Below are 25342 nucleotides of genomic sequence, written 5' to 3' on the forward strand. Positions count from 1 at the left end.
TTAAAACTGCTATGATTTGTGCAGTATAGTTCCATGCATCTGGATCATTAAGTTTTATCTTTAGCTGTTTAATAGATAAGTAAGTCTGTTACAGGCATGTAACTTGTCATCTAGGGACCGAATGTTAGTAGCATCTGTGTGCATTTAAGGTTCATCCAGAGATGTCAGGGAGCTCGAGCAGGGCGCAACAATATTAGAGGTTATTGTACTATATGGCTAAAAGTCACTGGACACCTGACCATCACAGCCAAATGTGGTTCTTTCTTGAACTGTTGCCAAAATGTTAATACATGGCATTTTATGCTGTAGTATAATAATTTTCCTTCACTGGAACTAAGAGGCCCAAACACCAGCATAACAACTCCCCAGTGCACAAAGCACAGAGCTCCCTGAAGACATGGATTGAGAAGGTTGGAGTGGAAGAACTCTAGTGTCCTTTACTGAGCCCTGACTCTGACTCAACCCCACTGAACACCTTTAAGATGAACTAGAACACTGACTGAACCCCAGTCCTCCTCACTCTCACTCTGACTCAACCCCACTGAACACAGACTGAACCCCAGACCTCATCACTCTCACTCTGACTCAACCCCACTGAACACAGACTGAACCCCAGACCTCATCACTCTCACTCTGACTCAACCCCACTGAACACAGACTGAACCCCAGACCTCATCACTCTCACTCTGACTCAACCCCACTGAACACAGACTGAACCCCAGACCTCATCACTCTCACTCTGACTCAACCCCACTGAACACTGACTGAACCCCAGACCTCATCACTCACACTCTGACTCAACCCCACTGAACACTGACTGAACCCCAGACCTCATCACTCACACTCTGACTCAACCCCACTGAACACAGACTGAACCCCAGACCTCATCACTCACACTCTGACTCAACCCCACTGAACACTGACTGAACCCCAGACCTCATCACTCACACTCTGACTCAACCCCACTGAACACTGACTGAACCCCAGACCTCATCACTCACACTCTGACTCAACCCCACTGAACACTGACTGAACCCCAGACCTCATCACTCACACTCTGACTCAACCCCACTGAACACAGACTGAACCCCAGACCTCCTCACTCTCACTCTGACTCAACCCCACTGAACACTGACTGAACCCCAGACCTCATCACTCACACTCTGACTCAACCCCACTGAACACAGACTGAACCCCAGACCTCCTCACTCTCACTCTGACTCAACCCCACTGAACACAGACTGAACCCCAGACCTCCTCACTCTTACATCATCAGTGTCTGATCTCACCGATGCTCTTGTAGCTGAATGAACACAAATCCATAAAGCACACTAGAAAAACTAGTGGACAGCCTTCACAGAAGTGTAGAAGTTTTTCTAATTACAAAATAGCAACACATTGTCTGTTTATTCTGGATAATGTATTGTATTCACTTAAATTTTAGTTTTTAGATTTTGTTCTAACTTCAAACCAAAAAGACACCTAAAAGTAAAAAATGGGATCACAAACCTTCTTTTTCTTTGTTTTACCCAAATCAATTAGGAAAAATGGTTTAAATACACACCCCCACAGTGTTCCAGCTTGTGTGGGTGAAGCCTGTAGGTGTGGATGGGTGAAGTCTTTGGCCATCAGAGGTCACAGAACCGCAGTGTTTGGAGCTCATACAGGCTTTTCTCTTGTCTCCTGGAATCTCTCCTAATGGCCCCTGTGCCTTTTTTTTCCCCAGCCTGTCAGTTTTATTGATAATCAGACAACAGGCTTTTGGTTGAAGCGGAGCTGAGAGCACAGAAACCATGCCAGCTTAGACTGTGTTGCTTTTTCTGAACAGTTCATACTTAAGCGTATGAGATTATGATCGTTATTTATCATCTACAAATCCCCCGCACTGGAAGTGTACAGGCATCAAATATGCTGATGGATCAGTGAAATGGTATTCTCAGAGTTATTAGGATGAATTCATCAGCTTATTGATGCTCGCCAGGCTTTCCAGGGAGGGATTAGTCGGACTGATTTGTCCCAGTAGATCTCTTGGCTAACCTGATGGAAGGGTTGCTGTAATCTAATTTAAACATAAGTATGGGAGTGTAGATCCTTGTTACAGTATATGGACTTTGTCATATTTTTAAGAAAAACAAAGTCAACTGTCTGCCTTCATATTTCTTGGGAGATCTTTTAGCTTCATGCTTCTTTCTTCACTGTCTACTTTTGTTAAGTCTCTAGGCTCACACGCTTCCATAGACTTCTTACCTATAGGAGAGAATTGATCTGTGCCTGTTTCAGCCCCATGGCGCCTCATTAGTCTCCAAAGCAGCTGCCATTTAGATAACCCCAAAACAAGCATCATTACCGAATGGCACTTGGGGTGAGTTATGAAATTATTGTCACAAGATTACGAAGGAGAATTACATTCTGGATTTCTCATTGCTTTCATAAGGCTGCGTGACTTATGCTCATGACTCGTTCTGTGCTGTTAAAAGAACACTTTGCGGAGTAAAACTATCCTCATCCCCCGTGAGGTAAATCACAATTTGTGAAGAAAAAAACCCCCCGAAACTATCTGCTCCAGCCCAGCAAATGTTTCACCGCTGTCTGTTCAAAGTATATCTGACTAGTTTGGTACAGAAAGTTCTGGATTGTTGCAATAACAAGCAGAGTCATTATAACTGACACTTAACACATGCAGGTACAGGATTTAATATACTATAGAATAGGATATGTAGCTAGCTAATAAAAATTATGCTATAATCGGTAATACATCACATAGCAACGTCGGAGAACTAAATTGTCCTCACTGTGTATAGAAACGTACACAGGAAATAAAGTTTAGCCTGTATGCTAGCAAGTACATCCCTCTGTCACTGACATGCAAGTTTCGGTAATGTTGTAGCATGCAAATGAACAGTTTTGGGTTAGCTCCATTATGGGTTATTTAATCTTGTTAACTTAACCTCTGGCTTAGCTAGCAAACATTGGCCCTTCATTCATCAGTCTTTTATCACAGTTGCGTGTACACAAATGTAACTTTCTGCCGGATTTGCGTAGGTCTAGAAAATGCTGATATTCTTTTTCCATACCTGATCCCTGTTGCTAATCGTACGTATGTTGATCACCTAAAATGCATTTTTACATTAGATTAGATTGAACTTTTGTCATTGCGCATGGGCACATGATGAACTGAAAGTTTTTTCTTTTTCTTAAAACGTTGCTTTATTGTTTCAAACAAGGGATTTGCTGAGCTCGTGGGAAATATTGGTTACAGATGTCCTTTGTCAGCAATTTCTGAAATGGCAAATAAATAAAAGTAGCTACTGGGTTAACCTAGGGATTGATTTTTTTGTACAGGTGGGGCAGGGCCGATATGTTTGCTTTAAATGGTGCTAATTTAGTGGCGCAGCAGAACAAGAGGTCACTAAGAGCTCGCTGGTTCCGATTCCACAGTCATGCTTGGTTGCGAATCTGACTGCGCTAAATTGGCTCTGTGGATGAAAGGGATGCCATTAATGTCACTCAGAGACGGTAGCTGGTCATGGGGATCTGAGAGTTTATCTCTGCATACGTCTGAGCGTGTTCAGGAGTTTAAAAAGATGCAGACTGGCTGCTGGTAGTTGTGTGATGCGGAGAAATGGCTGGGACTTTGGAGAAAATGATGAAAAACATCCATTATTACCACCCAACAATGTCAATATTACGAATCATAGTTTAGCTATAAAATTACAGAAATGACTGTTATTATAGGCCTGGAAACCCACAAAACAGACTGCTGCAAATGCTCTTAAGAAACTCTTGTGGAATTTAAAATTGTAGGTTTTTCTCTACTTTCTGCCAAGCCTCTATTTTTCAAATGTAAGATTTTTTTTTCTTTCCCCAGCAAAAATCAAGCACTTGTTGGCTTCGGTGAGAAATTACCTCCAAGTACTGGCTGAAGGTGAGGAGGTGGTTCAGATTAATGGATCGTTTGCACGGTATTGATCCCCCACCCCTTCGGTGGTCCTCTAATCCCCATCAAGCTCTCAGAGCCATAAGCATGGGCCAACTTTTTTTAACCGAGTCTTTACTCTGGCTCTAGCATGTACCTCTAAGCTCTCGTCACACCGTCTTAGCTCTCTGGCTCCTGTTTTCCCTCATCGCAAAAAGCATATTTTTTAGACTTATTTTTTATGAAAATTTAAGTGAGGTCGTCTCTGGTGGTCGGCATTAGAAAATCTGTTACGGCGCTGAGAGCAAGTCTCTCGGACACGAGAGATCGATAATGCTTTTTTGGCAGGACGGAGGCTCTCAGACGCCGTTCTTATCTCCACTCAGGGATCCTTACTCCTGCAGCTGGCTCGAGTAATCCTTTGTGATCACTTTAAAGGGTTATGCAGAGTACAGTTTCAGCTTCACTTTTTCAAACGATGTGGATTCATTGCTGCTCGGTACTTTAATTACCGCCTGTGTTCACTATAGAAAGGGCAGATTCATTCTGCTCTGTTAGCAGCATCTGGTGTTATACGGTTTTATACAATACAATAATGTTGGTTAATCAGAGGCTGAGCTCAGTAACTGCGGCTGTCTGTTCCAGGGACCTTTGGTTTTTAATCCGAATTTTAATATTCGGATATTCGTAAGAGATATTGTAGAGATATTCTTTTAACCTAAAAACTGAGAGACAGGAAAACTGTCTTTAATGTCATGTAATTAAGTTTCATTTTAACTTTTTAAAAAAATTCCTGCCTCTCCTCTGCTGCTACACATGTTCGTGTTTGACAGACATACAGTAATAAACTGAGACCTTAAACTGAAAAACATTAAATGCATAGTGAAAATGTTACTGAATATCAGCTTAGTATTTCAGCCAGTAAGGCCGTGTGCTCAGGCACAGGTTAACATTCAGACTTTGTGAAACTTTTGACTGAAAATTTAATTAGATGAAGTTTTATGAACTTTGATAATTATTGTAGTTGCGGTAATCCACCAGAACAGACATCTGCTTGTTAGGCTCAACCAGGCGTGACCGAAGATGACGTCATTTAAAAAGAAAATAAATAAATAAATAATAATAATAATACATACACACGCTCACAATTTTGAAATCATTTTAGAAATATTTGTTTCAGCATTAAAATATACCAGCTCTGCTTCTGTCTTGTCATGAAGCGGTGAAGTTCCCATCTTTTGATATTCACTAAACCTGAAGGGAAACTTCTTCACATTCAGTTTGTGTTTCCAGTCTCCAGCGTATATGAATAGATGTCAGTGGAACAAAAAGCGTAGTGTGACCACACAATTTTAATTTCAGATTTGATCTGTCACACACAAGCACACAATACGACTTGTAGTGAAACACTTTTACAGACTGTCCATGACAATAAATAGAACTGATGTAAACCAGAATTTACAGGTATGCAGGTAGAAAAGGAAAAATATACAGATCTAATGTAGGGGATGTAAATGCGAGATCTAAGCAACAGTATGTATATATATGGAATATTTAAGGCAGACCCTTATTGGGCCTGCTACAGATACCCATCATTGGGGTAAAAACCACTCTGTTTTATATAAATGTCAGTACATCTTTGGAAATTGACAAGTCTTGGGAAGTGATCGTTAACAAGGCATTACAGCAAGTCAGCCTAGCTTATCTAGTGCCTTAGGTGCTTCAAATATTTTATAATAATCTGATAAACCAGAGATGGAGGTAGCAGAGATGATGTTGAGGTTCACTTTTGAAGTGACGAGGATGGACAGGATTAGGAACAAGCACATCAGAGGGACAGCTCAGGTTGGCTGTTTTGGCCACAAGGTCAGAGAGAAGAGATTGAGATGGTTATGTTGGTAGAAGGATATTGGAGATGGAGCTGCCAGGTAAGGGAGGAAAGTCAGGAGGAGATATATGGATGTTTTGAAGGAGGACAATGAAGGTAACTGGTGCGAGAGTAGAGGATGCTGAGGATAGAGTTGAAAAGCCGAAAGTAGAAGTAGAAGGATCTAATAATTCAGTAATAGCACTGCCCAATGACTGACCTCAGCTCTGTAACAAGCTAGGACATGTGAAGGACATGAGAAGAAAATAGTGTTGGTAATGATACATATCTTCCTTTTTGTTTGCCCCTCTCTCTCTCTTTCTCTCTCGCTCTCGCTCTCTCTCTCTCTCTCTCTCTCTCTCTCTCTCTCTCTCTCCTATATATATATATCTATATATTTATTTATCTATATATATATATATATATCTATATATATATATATATATATCTATATCTCAAAATAATTCCATTGCTGATGATATTGACATTGCCTGAGAGCATATGAAAAGTTTTACCAGGAAGAGTTTTGACATTAATTGCACTGATGCTTCTGATGATTCATACAGAGGCAATAGGGAGGTCTGAGTGATCACGCTATTGAATCCTCAGCTTTATTGCTTAGTCTAACTGAGAGCAATATTAATTCTCCTGCCTGTTGTGTGAGCGCTGATTGACCGAAGCTTTAAAACTGTACCAGGCAAGCTAAGCATTTGCCACATAGCTAACTCGCTTTCATTTAAATGACTTATCTGTTCAATCTTATCTGACGCCTGTTGAGTTTGGAGTGAGGGGGAAAATATACACACTTATCGATTCCTGGATTTTTCCTTATTTTATAGGGATTCATATATGAAATATTGCCTACTATGTCTTTCCCATATGAGGAGTAGACAGGATGTAGACAGACAGGTCAGAAATACCTCAGTACGGTTTGAGCATCCTATAATTCAGCGCAATGTGATTTTCATTCTCAAGCCTTACAACACGTGTTCAGTTCCGCTTGGGTTTTGCGTGTTTACAGACTTGCTGTTTGTCTCTTCAGGTAGTGCTGAAGATCATTAAACACTACCAGGAGGAGGGACAAGGCAGTGAGGTGGTGCAGGGAGTGCTGCTGGGACTGGTGGTGGATGACCGGCTGGAGATCACCAACTGCTTCCCCTTTCCTCAACACACCGAGGACGATGCTGACTTTGATGAGGGTGAGTGAGAGTGAGGGAGAAAAACTTAAGTGTCCAATAAGTATTTAGTACGCTAAGTAGAAATGTCTGTTTTGTTGTGTCCATGTTAAGCAATGAATGTCTCTATCATGTCCTACTCCACAGTGGTGGATAATATAAAGCTCACATGGAAGTAGACACTTATGGCTTTAAGAATTTGTAGTGTTTTTCTTATTTTACTTGGCGTACAAGGAGCAAATATTTTTCCCAAAAATAGAGAGAGAGAGAGAGAGAGAGAGAGAGAGAGAGAGAGAGAGAAGTTAACAAAACGTAAGATAATTATCATCACCAACTCTTTTCTTACTATGAAACATAGAGAGATTAATAAATTTTTAAATATTGCTAAAATTAATCACAATTAATTAAAATGACCACTGTTTATTTTTGTTTAGTGTTTTCTTTAATTTATTTTATGAATACAAGTAATTAAAAATAAATGCTACAGCTCCAGAGTCCATTTTCTTCCCCTTTCTTCCCCACTAAGTAAAAAAAAAGCGCTGATGGTTTTTCTTGTAGACTTTTGAGGCTCTGTCAGAAGAAAGAATTTGACTTGAGCAAATTCAAAGCTGTATTATTCAGGCTCTGCCTCTGCAACAGTTATGTCCTTGCAGGCTTGAACGTGTTTTCAGTTAGATAGAAACCGATGAGAGTTAAAAAATACCTCAGCACTGATGGAGCACAGTTCTGAAAGGAAAATCAGATTCAGCTCTGAGAGGATGTGACTGACTAGGCCACTCTCTTTTATCTTTTCTTTTCCACACACACACACACACACACACACACACACGAAGAAGAGAAGAGAAGAGGTAAGCATCATATGTTTCCGGAGCTGCAGGGGAAGCGTGAAGCTCATCATCTCCTGGGTGTTATAGAGACAAAGAACAGAAAAAAGGAAGTGGGATACAGAGAGAAGGACAGAGGGATTGACACTTTCTCTCTCACACACACACACACACACACACACACACACACACACACACACACACACACACACACACACACACACACACACAGGCAGAGTGGGAGCACAGATCCCTTGCTGCCCTTATGCAAAAAAAAAAAAACAGCTTTAAAAGGATTTCAAGATCCCTTTGAAACCTTAAGACATGGCAGTGGAAAAGAAAGGGGCTGTACCTTCAGATATTAGTAAAAATAAACACAAAAAGTCACCCAGTAGCGTCAAAGGCACAGTGAAATGTCAGAAACGTTTAAACAGGCCCAGCTCCTGTGAAGTGCTGGGAGTTATTAAGCAGGTGTGATCCAACAGAAGTGTCACATTGTTATACAGTCACAATACACACTATATATCAGTGATTAGGTTTGTGGAAAAAGACTAGGGGACTGTTGAACTACGTAACATTAGAGAATAAGAGGTGTGATGGGGAGGGTGGTGGCTTGATTAAAGGTGAAAGGCTTTGTTGAAACAGCAGTAATAAAGTAATATATAATATAACAGCAAAAATACAAATAATAATCTGATTCAGTGCAAATACAAGGCTTCACATGGTTCCCCCTTGTCTCCTTAATGTGGTCACCTACCAATTTCCACCAGTCCATACAGCAACAGCTAAAAACCATAGAAGGATGAAGGCGAACAAGTGGTCAATTCCTTATATGATGTTTGATCATCCCATGCCAGCTCTTTCCACTAGATGTTGGAGTGTGACTGTGTGGATTTGTGTTCATTCAGTTACAAGAGCATTAAAGAAACCAGACACTGATGTAAGAGTGAGGAGGTCTGGGGTTCAGTCGGTGTTCCAGTTCATCTTAAAGGTGTTCAGTGGGGTTGAGTTAGAGTCAGGGTTCAGTGCAAGACACTAGAGTTCTTCCACTCCATCCTAGCTCAACACCTTAACCACTAGGCTACCACATATACATATATATATATATATATATATATAAACAAAGTGTATAATGTGGATTTTACATCTCTAGTCAGCTAGATTTAACTGAAAAGAACTATCCTTATCTTTAATTACTCGGTGTAATACTCTCAGGAAACCAGATATAAATTCAGTCTAATGTTTTACTGAAAATTTTTATGAAGAGTTTCTAAAGTCTTTTTAAATGTGTGAAATGTGCATCATGTTGAAATCGCTTCACTTTGCCGAGAAAAGTCGGCTAAACAGTGTTACCTAAAAACAACAAATCATTCGTAGATCCATAATTTCCAGCTAAGCTTGCTCATGTAAATTACATTTCCAAAGAACATACACAATCAAATGCACTCTCCCTACAGAGTTAGATGTTAACAGTTAGCACCGGGCGTAAAGCATCCAGGCAGGTAGCAGGTGCTTTCTACATTTATCTAATAATTGCCTGCTCACTTACATTACAGCATTACACCAGGCTGCCAGTTTAACATTAATTCACTTGGAAATGAATTTTACAGGCTACGGATTCAGCAGTACATGTTTTTTTTTTGCAGGTTCAGCAAAAAAAAAAAAAAAGAGAAACCAATGTCTTGACATTTACAAAGTCATTATTACATTTTTAAACAGTGCAATTAAATGAAGAAAATATATTACATTACACTCTGACAGTCAGTGTAAAATGAATTAATCAGCGTGCGTTGTTTCAAGCCATTCAGAACGACAACCGAGCGCTGTTCGGCTTCATACCGTTAGAAACGAGGCTATTGCCTTTGTTTCATTCTCTGTCATTTATTCCAAAGTCCTTGGATGTATCGTGACCTGTAGATCCCTGTGACATGGGAAAAGTGACCACTTTGAACGTGCTGGAAAATGCTTTAGCATCAAAGCTGTTTGAAGCCTGGAGCAAGTACAATTGTTTTTCATCCTCGCTGTATTTTTTTTATTAATATTATGATTATGATTATGATTATGATTATTATTATTATTATTATTATTATTATTATTATTATTATTATTTTCTTTTTTTTTCTTTTTAAAGGATGCATGTCAAGGTTATTACTCTGTCTTCAGGGCAAACATGCTCTTCCTGAAAAGAATCCCTAACTCAGCTTGAGTAAAGACGAAAAAAAACGAAAGGAAGATGCCTGCTGACTTTATTTACATCTTTCAGCAATTTGTTGTCTCCTTATTTAACAGTTTCTAAGCTCCGCTCTCGGAGCCCCGCTGCTCTGAACAGTCGAACGTCTCGTCTCATTCAGCACTGCAGCACATCTCTTTCAGTTTCTCAGCTACTCGCCAAGCCCCTTATCACCCAAAGCACTTTCATTAGTGCAGGGAAACCCCTCTAAACTTTAGAAAGCGGGACAGGATGAAAGAACCGCTTCCGACCCGATTTATAACGACGCAAACCGTTTTCATATCCTGTGCTTAAGTGAAGGTAATTGCCCTTGTTCTTGGCTTAAATGCTCATTATTATTTCATGCACACTCAGGCACTGACCTGTCATAACAGCTTGGCATATGCTCTCAGTTAAATTGGTGTTGGAAATGAGCTTCTGGATCACACTATGAGTCAAAAATGCTTCTGCCAGCTCAATTGGGGAAGTTTGACACCATGGCCCTACATATTATGACCACGCTGAGTTATTTTCACCTCAAACCAACAGTAAGACGGTAAACCACAATTTGTCTTAAAAGCTAATTTATACAAGTGCTCTGTGTCATCCATTTATCCACTTTAATTTGACTTTTTCCTTTTTATCAGATTTTTTTCTCATTTGTTTATTATGTCTTTGGAAAGTTTGTATCCTGTGTAAAATTCTAAAGTTCTAAATTTTCCGTCACATCTCCATAATTTATTTAAAAGCAACAGAATGCGTCATATGTACTTTTAATTTGGTGGCAGAGTGGTGCAGTTAGGTAGATTAATGCCTCACAGCTACGAGGTCCCTGGTTTGATCCTGAGGTCAGGTCAGCTCTCTGTGCAATGTTGCCCACTTGCCCATTGCCCAGGGTTTCCTCATGGTTCTTGGTTTTCCTCCTATTTCCCAAATCCAAGCCTTTAGGTTTGCCATTGTCCTTAATTGTGCTTAGAAATGGATTACTGTTCTGTCCAGGGTGTATTCTTTCCTTGAGTCCAGTATTCCTGGGAAAGGCCCTAGTGCCACAGAGACCCTGAACTGAATAAAGAGTTTAATTAGAATAAATGAAGTTGATATGGCTTTAACAGGTTCAGCCTTCTTACTGTTTGGATACTGAGTGTTGCTAGCACAGTCTATCCAGGCTAGAAGTGATGTAATATTCTGTAATCTGATCCACTGATGTATTTTAGGGTCTGGAAATCATACAGGAAGACACGATTCGATACTAGGAGCCTAAGGGCAGGGTTTGAGTACTGGCTAATATTTTGTGATCTGATGTGAAGGTGACCTAGAGACTATAAAAGGAAGGTAAACGGAAATTGCTCAAAATCTTTACTAGGATTTGAGTTTCTTGATGCACATCTCTTAAATCTTGGAACTCAGTAAATGTCCTGTACACGTTTAAAATGTTTTATGTCTCAGATCCATGAGGCTTTAGGCTACGTAGGCTGCACTCTAACAGACATGTCAGTCATCGCTTCAGGCTTCACCTTTTTTGTACAGCGGAGTTCATTGAGGAGAAATACTGCATCCTTGACTGCTCATGTGTTGTCTTTTACTGCTTCCTGCAACTGGGTTCTTTGTGTTTTACCGCCCTGTCTGATTTTGTCTGACGTTCCCAAGTTTACCACCTACCAGCTCTTCGATGATCACTAAAGTAGAAAAATGTCATTGTCAATAAGGCCAGTAAAAAAGCGTGAAGAATTGTGGTGTAATTCAGCTGAACTCCTGTATCGGAGCTCAGGGTTTTATTGAGCTCATCCAGAGAGCCGTGCCTCATCAGCTCCTGGACGGATGATGGGAAGAAAGAGCTTGTTAAGAGAGAGCAGAGGCATGAGAGATGGAGCGTGAGAGCGTGCTCTATTTGCTTGGGTTTTATGGTGTGTGAACATGCAGGTGTAGCCAGGGAAACGGGCCGCGCCTCAGGCAGGAGAGTGCAAAGCGACGGGGCATTATTAAAAATATAATGGGATGAGGCCACGCTGCTCCTGAGGGAGAGAAAACAGAAGAAAGGGAGCGGAGGGAAAATCATTGCGATGATGGAGTACGTGCTGTCAAGCTGCGCTTACAGCAGCTTGGTGTTTAGTTAATATTCATATCTAATAAATATTTTAGAAGTCTAAAAGGTGACTGCCCCCTTTCACATTCAGGGGTATAACGATTCGCAAAATCCGATACGGTGCATTTTTCGACATAGTGAACAGAAACATTGACTCAATATACGCTTTAGTTTGTTTTATTATTTAATTGATTCTTGGTGGCGTATAATAACACAAACTGTGCATTAGAATGTAAATGGCTAAATTAGCACTTTGTTTAAGCTTTCATTGAAGGTCGAGTCTGAAGCACGGTACTTTACAGCTCGCTGTCCTGTCCGAGTCACGCCACACTCTGTAGCCTTATATGTGGATTTTAATCGTGCCTTCTTCAACACTGCGTAAGGTCTCGTATCTCTCTCTACACCACACATTAATTTGGGGGAATCTTCCAGTTTCCAACTTCAGTCTAACTGAAATTTCTTTTTTTTTTTAAATATGTATATAATAAAAATTACTCAGCTTACAGTACACTTGGGTAAGTAAATATAAGTAGCTACATTTTCTAATCAATAAAACTGTCTGTGCATTGTAAATACCCAAACACAACACATAGAGAATCGGTGTATCAAACCCTTATGTCGTATGCTGAATTGTTATACCCCAGTACTTTTTCTCTAAGAAATATATTCAATAATGTATTTAATGTATTCCAGCAAAGTAATACATTCTAAAAGTAATTCTTCACTGTTGGTTTGTAGTATTATTATTAGAGTGGTGCGATTGATGTCTCTGTCAGCGCATATTTAGGATTGGCGGTTAACGTAGGAAGGAATCCATATACAGCAAACATTCGATGAAGTCCGCTTCAGGCAAGATGGAGGAAGCTTGAGACACGGTGCTTATTAAGACACTCAGGCTTCCATGCTGTAAAGTCTGTGTGACTGTGTGTGGGTGCCTGTTAGTGTGCAGCTTAATGAAATGTTAATCACTGATGATTAACAAGACGTTTAATATGAAGAAAGTTGATACGCTTCTCTTTTTCCCCCTCACTCGTTCATGTTCGTCTGGTGTTTGCCTGCACCTAAGCCTGTGCTCTGCCTGGACAAATGATGGATCCTAATGAGTATTTAAACAGCCCTCATAAGCATTGCCACAGGCCTTGAACTATATAAGCTGCAAGAAAAGTTATAAATTCGCTCCTTAATGAGCAAACAGAGCGCCTCCACCCTCACCCCTCACTAGGAAATTGCCTTATTTATTAGTGCATTTGAAATGGCGATCAGGAGCCTGTCGGGTCTTCTCCTTCACCTCGTCTCTCATTCCCAAAGCAAATGCTTTCATTTTGATGAGGAGCTGCTGCTGACCCGTAGAGACGGTGGCCTGTGGGGGCGGCAGGGTCGACAGAAACGACTAACCCGAGGCAGGGGAGTTTGTTTATCTGGCTTAATAGGAGGAGTGCGCTCTGCTAACAGGCTCAGTGGTGAGAAAGTTCACGCACCAGCTAGACCATGTCATAAGTTTTCAACCATGGGCTTGTAATGAAGAGGAAATAATTAATTACCAAATGTTCATCTGGTTTCAAAACATCCTAACTGTAACGGAAATTTTCTCAGTTTTAAAACATTTACAAATACTCTGGTGATCTGCAACAAACCGTACTAATAACATTAGTGAACTAACTGTAACACAAAATAAAAACACAAAGATGTACTGTCATGTTCTTATGTGGTGGTAAAAGTGGTAGCTCGGTGGTTTAGGTGCCTGACTACTGATTGGAAGGTTGTGAGTTTGAATCCCAGGGCCACCAAGCTGCCACTCTGGATAAGGGCGTCTGGAAAATGGCGTAAATGTAGTTAAGTAGTTTTATACAACTTTATACGGTAAACAGTTCTTCTGGTCGGTCAGAAAGTTTTCCGATATCCATGCACCATCACTTGAGACCTTTCCGTGTTTCCTTTTTTTTTTTAACTCTGATCTACACTGAAGGGCGACGTCACGGATTTTAAACTTTCTTTTGGGAAATTCTCCTCCTTTATCGAACAGCATTAACGCATGTATTGTAGAAGTTTAGGAGCAAGAATGTGTCATTCAGATGTTAGTTTTCTTACTGGGGCCAATACAAACCTGGACCTCTGAATCACTGGATTTTGTTTGGCATGTTTTTCAATCCATTTAATGTTTGTACTATCGCCAACACTGATCTTGACGAAAGATCTACAGCAAGTTGCCATCATTGACTCGGTTCCTAACAGGAAATCAGGATCAGAAGTTTCAAGTATGAAGTCTCAAGTTCACCTAAAAAAAGAGAATCTCAATTTTACCCACCCATTTTTTTTTGCAACTCTCTTTATATCAAACTATTCATGTATTACAGAAATGCCCCATGTTTGTATCCATGAGCCCTGCAATGCAGATACCAAACACTAGTAGTGTATACATTAGTGTCATGCTTCAGCATTGTGTCATGGCCTTGTCCCGCTTTCAGTGCATGTCTCTCTCTCTCTCTCTCTCCCGTTCCTCTCACCCACTCACTCATCACCCTCTTCTCCTTCTTCTTCTCCTGTTGTGTCTCCTGTCTCTCTCTCACTTGTCACACTGCTTATTCCTCGCTTCCCGTTCGCCGACCTGCATCCTCCCTCCTCTCCGCTGTCTCCTGTTGGTGCTGTCGAGTAAAGATAGAAGATTGAATGGCTGATATTTGATAATCTGTTTGCTTCTTGTCATTTTGAGAAGCAGACACACGTCGACGTTGGAGTGAAAGGCCTGGCTTAACCCACGTCTGACTTACAAAACAAGTTTAAAGGAACAACATTTGTAGTATATACTCACCGATCATTCAAAACCATTGTCATGTTTTTTTTGAAACTTGAAACTTCTTGATGTGAAACTTTGATCATAGAAATCATGCAATCAATAAATTCACACTTAAAAGATGATGTGTAAAAGGTCTTGGGAAGCGATAGACATGACACACGTCTTATAAAGCTGTTCTGATGTCGTCGTTTCCAGCACGTATTACACGACTCTGTGATGTTTTGCGCTATTCCTGCTCGATCAGGAAGAAAAACCAGGCGCTTCGGTGTCTACTTTCAGCCATGAACAAATTTTTCACTTTGGAAATAGTAGACCCATCTCTGTAGGGAGGAATTATATAGATTAGGAGCTTAAGTTGGAAATAACTTTGACGCAAGAAGAATTCGTTAAGGTTTTGCATCATTTTTTTGGACTTTCAGAAACCCCCAACCCAAGACTTCAATTATGTGTGAATTTCAAGGAATCTGGTTTCCTGTGTGTTTCTCAGTACAGCAAAACATCAAGCTATTCTCTCTAATCATATATCAGCTGCAGATGTGGTCGATAGAGACACTACGTCACTCTCTCAAGCTTTTTGTATGTTTTTTTTTTTAGTATTTTTTCCCCGCTTTCATTCTTTAGATATCATGAATATGTTAACCTATTCTCAAAGGACAAGGACTTTTGACTGACATTACAAGAGACCAACAGAACAACTGATGATAAACTTTATACACACTGTTTATGTCACCAGATAATTGTAAAAAAAAAGTTTCAGACGCTCTGTTTGCATTAGTATGACCAAATGTTGCTGTAACATCTGGTGCTTATCCATTTATTTATTTGTTTATTTTTTTACAAAATGTATAGGTATAGACATAACAGAGACGTCATCAAAACTATATTTGGACCAGCATTAAAAAGGGTTCAAGGTACATAGTGTCTAAAATAATGTGATATTTTGTCTAAAGGCTAAAGGTTACTGAGACTGAAATATTCATAAAAAAAAAGCCCAATCCCAGCAAGTTAAATCCTTGTACGCTGTAGTGAGATTCATTATAGCTGCACTTGTGTGTGAGAGAAATGCTAACATTGACCTCATGTGCCTGTGCTTCAGCTACACTGGGAGCTGTAATACGTTGGATTTTTTTTTCCTTCCTCTCTTTTGATTAAGAACTCCTTTATGTATTGTTTGTGCTTTGTGAAGCACATGAAATGTGTTGAACTGAGCAAAAGCAGTACAAAATTCAGTATAACCTGCACTTGAGGACATGAAACATTTTTATTGACCAATCTGCAGGAATGTTAGTCAGGTTTTGAGCTTGATTCGTCCGGTATTGTCGGTGCTAGTTCTGGAAGTGATGTTGCATTTTGGTAGATTTTGCAACCCTGGTCAGTGAAGACGCATACGCGACACACTAAAAGGCCGTGTGCGAACTGCCGGTCTGATCACAGGGAGCGTGATTCTTAGCAATATGAAGCTTAGAATGTGACTTTGCCACAAGTAGCACTTCTTCTTCTCTGTCTCTCTCTTGAGCTTCTGTCCTGGCTCTTTTTTCATTAACTGGATTTATCAGCAGTAGTAATTACTGTACGCTTTTAAGCCTCAGATGCTCGTGGCGTGGCCTCATCGGAAAAGATTACGCATTAACGCTGCTGTTCGCCTTGCAAGAACCTAATTAACAGGTTTGTTGTTAGAGCTTAGGAAAAGGGGATGGGAGGCAGAAGAACAAATAAGGCTTGAGCTGTGATTTGAGGGTGTCAGTCTGCTGTTATTAATGACTCTGATCGACAGGCGCAACCCCTCGCACCACGATCTGTTTGCCTGCCTGTAGCGGCCAGCGGTGTTACAAAGCATCACTCGACATGAAATTGAGTTTTGCCTCTCTGCTGTGCACTTAGACTGGAGTGCTTAAGAGAACAGCAGAGATAGAGACGTGAATGAATGCCTTCAAATGAACAAAGTGGGTGGTGGTTGTTCAGATGCTGGGGATTAAATAAGGTTAAGAGCTGCCGTATATCTCCACAGTACTACCGTGCTCCAGAAGGTGGCAGTGTGGCACCATCAAAGAGAACGAACCCCCCTCAATCTACAGCAAGAGAACTGAAAATGGGTGTGTGCTTTTCTGATAAACACACAAATATGTGTGTTATTTAAAGATTGCAGCTTCCTGCTTTCAGAAATGAGTTGATGCTCATATTTCCTCACCGAAAATTTGATTAGACATTGTGTACATGGTCTTTGTGATTTATTGTTAACACCGGATCAGTGAAAGGTTATTTAAATTTAGGCTGTTTGTTTAGTTTGTACTCAGCCAACTAGTAGAGCTGTCTTGGCCTGGAAGATTTGCTTTAGATTTATTTTTTATTTTTACGCTGGGGTTGTGAGACAGAATAAACACCAGTTAGGGATGAGATGCCAAAGGAAAAAAAAAATGAGCGTATGCTGTCAAGTGCAGCTTAAAAAATTGTAGAAGCTGTCCCCTGATTTATGAGTCTCCCTCTGTCGTAAAGCTTGACTGCAACTTTCTTGTCTTATTGATTATTTAAATGTGAGGCTGCTCGTAGTGAACGCTGCTACATGTTCAGCTTCTCTAAACTCCGACTCATTGCTCGCCATCAACTGTAGTCAGAATATGTACTGGGCTAAGGAAGGCCCCCGGGGAATCAGCGGTAGTCAGGTCACCATGCATCTTCACCCACAGAGAGCAATAGTGCTAAGTGGGAACACACCATTCTCAAAGGCTGTGTGTTATATAGCACCTGCTGTTAAACAGTGAGGAATTGCCACTGCCATAGGCACAAGTTACAAAACCCTCTCTTGTCTACATTGTCTGCCTTGTCACAGTCTCTACAGCTTTAATTCCTTTGCAGATGCATAAGGTACAAGTTTCGTTTGCATTTATCACTTGCCCTTGCCGATGTTGTTTCTCGTGTTTATGGCATGTATATAACCAGACGTGACAATAAAAACACCTGCCTAACATTTGCCCTTGTGTCGGAAAATCGACTGCCAGCATTTTGTTCTGCATCACTGTTCTGTCCAACCAGGAGAAGTGGACATGATTGGGGTCCAAGCCCCAACACTGCCAAGCTGCTGCTGTCGGGCCCCTTGAGCTTGGTCCTTAAACCCATTGGCTGACCCCGCACTCTGACCCTCACTTCCAAAGTTGGAATATGCGAAAGGCAAAATAAAGGCTTCTATTCTTTAAAGTTGATGTGTTTAAAGCAGGAAAAGTGGGCAAGCATAAGCCAAGCTGTGATTTTGAACATCCTGGACCTTTTCCAAAGCGGCAGGTCTTATGGGGTGTTCCCAGTATGCAGTGGTTAGTTCCTAATTAGGGTCCAAGGAAGTACAACCGGTGAACCAGTGACAGGATCATGAGCACCCAAGGCTCACTGAATGCATATGGGAGGCAAAAGCTCCCTGTCTTTTTGGAAAGAAGATGCAGCACAAAATTCTGGCTATGACAAAATGATGTCAGAACACGCAGTCCATTTTGCGGCACAAGGGGGAAATGTTAGGCAGGTGGTTTTTTGTTATGGCTGTTGATTATATACATGCCATAATCACGAGAAACAGCAATGTTTTTTTTTATTTTTTAGTAAGCTGCAGCTATGCTTCATATGTGTGTTTTTTGGCTTTGTGTCATGCGAGTTTATTAATTTGGAAGAATGTGTTTTTTTTTTTTGCAACCGAGTGGTAATGTGACAGGTACTTTTCACAGGAGCCTATCGTTCAGTAAGAGGAAGTAATATTTTCTCAACTAGCCTAATATTTAACTAACCCTAATTCTTTAACTGGTTAAAAAAAAAGTTGACCATCATATGAATATGTGCTCATTGAACATCCCATTCCAAAGCTTTTGATTTTACAATAAGATCCACTCTTCTGGGAAGGCAGTTCAGTAGATTCTGGAGTGTGGCTGTGGTTGTTTGTGGTCTCATTTAGCTACAGTAGCACTAGGGAGATCAGGTACTGATGTCAGGTAAATAGGCTTGCTGCACAGTCTGCATTCCAGGTGTGTTCAGTGAGCTTTGTTCAGGGATTGTGCCACTTGTGTTCTTCCAACACAAACTCAACAAATCATGTTCCAGCATGACAACGATCCTTTGCACAAAGATGTTTGAGCTTCTTAGTTCCATGAAAAGAAAATCTTAAAGCTACAATATACAACCATTCTTGACTCTGACTGTGTGCTTTTAACTTTGGCAACAATTTATTAACCAATTACGAGTTGGTTTTTGGATATGATTGTCAACTTTTGCATAATTTTGGCGATTTAGTGTGTAAGACTAACATTCAAAATGCTCCCAGTAAATCACACTGGCTCGATGTCTATTACTGTATCGACTGTAGATCGTAGACCTTCTCAAACATGTACAACAGTTCTTCAAAAACCCACAGCCTCTACTTAGCACGTTAAAGTGGTCAGGTGCAGATGAAAGCAACGGCGCAGTCTCCTTAACCCCACATTCAGCAGCTGACTTAAGTCAACAGAAATACTGTTTGAAAGCACATTTATCCTTGAGTCTCATTTATACTGGTGTACCTCCATCATCAGTGCTGCTATATACAAGGTTAATTTTATTAATGCCAATAATTGGCATTGATAATCTATTTTATGTCACTATTCAATGTGGTATGTTATTTGATGATAAATGTTTCCAACTCACTAGGATCATTTCTACAGTTACTACGTTGAGATTAAAAGAATTGATTTTTAAGACAGGATTATTTTTTGTACTGTCAGCTCTTTGTTGAAAGCACACGTGGGAGTATTTGTTTGCAATATCATAGTTCAGGTCTTAGGGATACAGGACTTGGATGATTTGGGCTGTGGAAGGTTTTAGAGTTTGTACTTAGATGCGGGTTGTCAGTTGGGCATGCTGATGGTATTTATCTCAATGTTAGCTATGACTTGAACTTGACAAAGATCACTTCTGTGTCTTATGGGATTCTTTGAGATGCCTCATAATTTTAGAATTAGATTGTTGTAGGTCAGAATGCAATGTTACTCACTCATTAGTGTTTTTTTTTTGGTAAATTATTAAATATGTAATAATACTTGCTACCAAATGCACAAATTGATATTGCATACAAAACAAATGACCAGACTATTACCAGAAATCCAAATGATCCATATGTATCGTCTAAGCTAAATGTGTCTTACTGTCTGTGTGTATAAGATATATATAGGTTTGTGTGTCACCTGCCCAAGGTTCCTATTAATACAATATCTTGAGAATTAGTGGGTGAATGTTGTGTTTTATAAGTAGGATTTGCATGGAGTTATCAATGAATTTTAATTTTGGAACCGATCCAAGTAAGGTCAAGGTCACAGCTGAGGTAAAATGTCTGATATATATTTTTTTCTTCAGTAGCTTGCTTACATGGTTAAAGGATATTTTAAGGGTATTTTTTAAAATATAAAAATGATAAACTTCCCAATCTGTTTATTTCAATCCTTTCAGTTTTAAGTACATTAAGTGGGTCAGATTCGAGCCTTTATTGGCCTGGTCCCAGCTTGTGAGTTGTATGTATGATTCTGCATTTATACTATAATATATACTAGATAATGTTATTTTATTAAGTTATCCTTTTGCTGACCAATTTAACTTTAGCATCATCATTTACAAGCTCTGAGGCGGTGGATTGGACATGTACAGAATAACACATTTTATGCCATAGCACCATATTCAGCTCTCACACAGTTGCCCAAGAGGCTAAAAGAATGTTTCTTTATGTTTTTCAATAAGCAGGGTATGTCCTCCTGATCCTGCTTGACTGACTGCCTCCTCATTGTTGAAATGCGCATACACGAGAGATGCAAGAAACTTCACAAAGCACAAAGTGGACTCGTATTTCTGCAGTGAACGCAACAGAAAGTCTTGCGTCTAGCCAGGCCTCTAGGCACCAAGGTATTTTTCTCTGCAGTAGGCTACGGAAAAGCAATCCGATCCTGACATCCCGTCAGAGATCCTGCACCACTGACATTTGCATGATAAATGCTGCACATTCAGGTGGATTGGCATAAGTGTGCCAATAAGTATTTTATTTCAAAACTATGATGTATTATTATGCATAACGTGATGAGAATTGCTTCAACGCAGTTAATATAAGCGTTTATAAAGAGTAATATGGTGTTTGAGATGATGGAATATTGCTGTATATGATAGATTTTTTGTTTGTGTTGCACAAAAGTTCTGTATTAGGTTTAAACTTACTCAGCTAAATGATTTCTGGTATAACTTTCTACAGAGCTGTTGAATACGCTCTTCTATTGGGGAGATTTTCTTTTCTTTCCATTGAGTGGCCTCTTGACACTTCTGTCATCATCTTGCTTTGGAAAGCAAAAAATATGGCCGCATATGACACAAAGATATCCTCCCAATAGCAGTAATGTCTGGTCAGCCATCTATTTCTGATTGTTTTTTTTTTTTGTTTTATTTCTTTGACTGATACTGCAACCTTGTGTTTCTTGTTTCAAGTCAACTAATGAAAGTGTGTATGTGGGTTGTTTGTGGTGATGTCATAGTAACAGTCGGGCAAAATGACTGCACGTCTAAAATAATAACGCTCAGGACTTCATATAAGAGCAGCAGCAGTTTCTCAGTGATGGAATGAATTTCCAGTTCCAGGTTTCTTCAATCCAGTTTGCCGTCTGACATTAAATAAACACAGATGCATTATTCAGGCTTGTCCGTTTCTGTGTCATTCTCAAAGTAATGCAGCAACTGCCTTTTTTTTTTCTTCGTTACTGCTCCATTTTTAGTTTGGTGTAAAATCAGTGCAATACTTCATATTTCCATGAACTTTCAGCATTTTTTGTGTACTTTTTGTTTGATTGGTGTATTAGAAGACAGGGTTTTGTGAAATCCCACATTGTGTCCTTTTTCTTTTCTCTACCCAAGTGACCTGATGACAAGTTGTGAAGTGACAACCTACACAGTGGTTGCTCAACAAACCGCTGGCACGCGTTTTTTTTTTTTTTTTTTTTTTTTTGCGATGAGCAATTCCCGATTGGTGTCTTGCGGCATAGACTAGAAACACAATTACTCTCCTGTTAGATCAGACTACCTTGGGGCTGTTCTTCTCGGATCCTTCTGTGACCGGACCTCAGAAGCTTTGAAATATTGTGCTCACTGTCTTGTCAGCTGCCTAACAACCCACCTTTTCCCCCCTCTCTCTGCTCATCCCATCCACCTCCAGGCTGTTTGCCTTGCTTTTTGCTTATGCTACTTCTGCTTTTTTACTGAATGCTAGTCTGGCCTGAAGGAGATCTCTGGGTTAGTAATGAGCGTCCACAAGCCTGGTGTTTCTAAGCTGTCTCGTTGTTACCGGGTTGCCTCCCACCCTGAGGCGAGTCTATTCCGGGCCAGGGCCGGAGGAACAAAGCGAAGGTCTGCCTGTGGTTGTATATCAAAGGTGCGTGGCCTGACTAATCATTGCATTGCCGTGGGTTCAATACAACATTGTTGTCTTTTTATCTCTTCTATTTCTTCCATCACAGAATCAAAAGGCTGATGCTTTTCGGAGCCACTGCTTGCATATCAGAGTCTTGCATTAGCTTGGAATTATTCATTGATCCGTGTTTATCTCCTCGGGTTTGTTTTGAAGAGATGAGTGCCATCAGAGAAATTACTTCTGCTTTCCTCCTGGGACTGCTGGTTTAGATCAGATCAGCAGAAGTAGATCCCTGGTGTAAGCTTTTGTGTGTTGTATTTGTTAGAAAACTTTTACTGCTCAGTATGTGTCCTGGCCCAGATTTGCAGGCTCTTGTACACATCGTTCCCACACTCCTTTAATTGTCGTGGCACCTCTTGCAAAGAAGGTTTTAGTTGAAGCCTGAGCTGTTGAGAGAGGCAAAGGTTGCACGGCAGGATTAGGACACAAGGCTTTGAGTATGTTTGCAATGTCTGTGTCTTGTGATAAACTAATCTGTGTGCAGCATGCACTAAGTGCTAAGTCCCCATCGCTCACCCGAGTCGTTTGGTCGAGCACTAAGGAAAGAACGCCATGGAAGGCTGCCTAAAAGGGTTTGTTTTGCAACGTGGTGACAAAGAGGATGAAAGGACTAATGCCGCTAATGATCGGCTTCCAAGCCAATGCTACCGCCGCCTCCACCACTTCCGTAGCTCCCTGATAATCAGACAAAGGTGTGTTGAGAAGAGAGAAAGGGAAAAGAGAGAAGGCTGGAAGATGGCAGTGAAGAAACACCATGATGCAGCATATCTCCAGCAGATTTAGGGTAAAGGTTGCGTTTCAATCTCCTCCAATCCCTATGCTATGAACTGAAAAAGGGGTGCCAGAATCTCTAATCAAGTCATGCCATCGCTGCATATGCCATGCATGTTTTGATGCTTTTCGTCCCCTGTGGCCAGACGGCTCCTAGACAGATGTCTGTAATCAGAAATCTGTCTAGAGCCTGTTTGTAAATAGCACAGAGGAATCATCTTGCAAACACAGCTTTGCAATCGGCAAGTAGTGATGTGTGTGCAGATTTTAATGTGCCACTCTTACGCCTGCACAAGTCCTTTAACTCCATGATGGAAGACCTTCAAGACAAAATAAATAGCAGGAACAATCAGCATTTTAGTAGCCATAATGATGGCAGTAAGACCGCTTATCACATGGTGTGTCCCTTAAAATCCAATTAGCTTTGGCACAAAGTACCAGCTTTCAGATCCCTCGTGATCTGCAACTATTTTATACGTGATTAACAACCCAAAAAACCTGCATTTGCAATGATTTCAAATCGCAAGATTGCAACATTAAAAATGAAATGTTTTATTTAACACATCTAGCAGAGTCCTACATTTCTTATGTACTATACCACCGGGGACTTGTTTATGTGAAATCTGAATTTCCTTGGTCCATGTGTTCTTGTGGCCTTTGTGGAGTTAAAGCTGCTAGAACAAAGCTCCGGCGAACATCAGCACACAGACAGAGAGAGAATCAATCTGCACTTGGTGTCTGGGGATTTGGATGCTTAACTGAAGTTATTCTATATTGGGGAATGCATGTGGAAAATTCTGTGCTCATAAGTCCTTGTTTGGTTTCTTGAACTTTTCTGACTACTCAAGTGGTCTGATACCGAGGCCCCGTCCCCAGCGTCAACCTGCCCGCACTCCATGCACTGTTACAGATGTGCTAAGACGCATGATTTATCATGGCTGCTGGCTAGGTTTTCTCCTGATTAGACTGCTCTGCTGGTACAAACCGCACCACAAAAAGATTTCAGATAAAAACCCAAGAGTAACTTTTAGCAGTGTATCCACATCTTCGTCAGGCCACACATAGGAATCCTTGTTTGTCATTGTTTTTATATCTTTTGGCCAACTGCTACCCTGAAAAGGATAAAGCAGTTGCTGAAGATGGATGAGTGTACTTTTGTCTATGTTGGTGTTTTTCCACATTTCTGCCTTCTCTTCCCCTTAATACACATGCTCCTAATGTTTTTCTTGGTACTTTTGACCAGACAGTTTTTGATTTACCACTTAATTGGCTGGCATGCTAATGCAAGCATCGTCAGATCGTTTTTTTTTTTTGTGTGTGTGTGTTCTTATAGACGAAGATGGATGTGGATGGGAATCTGTAGATGTGTGAAAATATAGAAATAGAAATATACTGAAGCCATATTAAATAATGGCCATTGGTTCTCAATGCATGGCAATTTTCATAAGGTTCATGGTGACCATCTCTATCTGACCTTACTGAATATTTCTGTCTTCGGACCTTGTTTCATTTTTTACTATTTTTTCCTTTTCTTCCCCCAAATCCATGCTCCATTCAAACTGTTCTCTGGTGTCCTCCTCTTTCTTATTGCAAACCCAGAGATGCAGCATTACCGTGGAGTGTTTTGGTTGCAGGGGCCCCTGAGGGCATCTATAAAATAGGGCATGTCCTTTTGAGCCTGACGGAAAACAGAACTTGATGACTGATGTAAGCTGTTTACCCAAGCTCGCTTGGGTTAGACTCAATTAGATGGCTGCTCTGGGTCAGGCCTGGAGTTCTTTCATTTATGTGTCTCAACCAGTTTTTCTTTAAGGCTGATTTCATATTACATGACAAACATGACAAATCAATGATGTCAAAGGCTATGCCTTGTATTGTCGGGGGTTGCAAAGACTAGTTGACTAATCGTCGCCGCTGTGGGAAGCCGTTGACGTGTCTGGGCGGTAAAAAAACAAACAAACAGTGTAATGTATCTAAATGCACTTTCTGTTAGTCGGAAAAAGTATCTCAGACTGGTTGAAGCCGTTTCTATAGTGAACTGTATATAGTGTGTACCACGATTATTTTTGTTGTTTTTTTAAAGCTAAATAAAATGTCAATAAATCCCTTGCAGTGTGGTATAGAAAGTTCGGTTGTGATCAGCGCAGTTAGGAGCCGCGGATTGCGCATCACGGTCCAATCCCTGTCTGAGTCTGATCAGCTGCTGGTGCCAGCTGCGAGAGGCTGATCCACACTTGTTTGCAGATGCTACCAAGC

General features: G+C 40.5%; 1 protein-coding gene across 1 annotated transcript in view; it reads left to right on the forward strand.

The window, feature by feature from the left end:
* The window catches only part of eif3hb (eukaryotic translation initiation factor 3, subunit H, b), a 69672-nt gene that overhangs the window by 10814 nt on the left and 33516 nt on the right, over nt 1-25342 (forward strand). The window contains exon 2 of the mRNA XM_060857219.1: nt 6826-6982. Coding sequence (XP_060713202.1) covers nt 6826-6982 — 157 coding nt within the window. The remainder of the gene's footprint in view (nt 1-6825; nt 6983-25342) is intronic.

Source organism: Tachysurus vachellii, chromosome 21 (assembly GCF_030014155.1).
Source record: "Tachysurus vachellii isolate PV-2020 chromosome 21, HZAU_Pvac_v1, whole genome shotgun sequence".
NCBI lineage: Eukaryota > Metazoa > Chordata > Actinopteri > Siluriformes > Bagridae > Tachysurus > Tachysurus vachellii.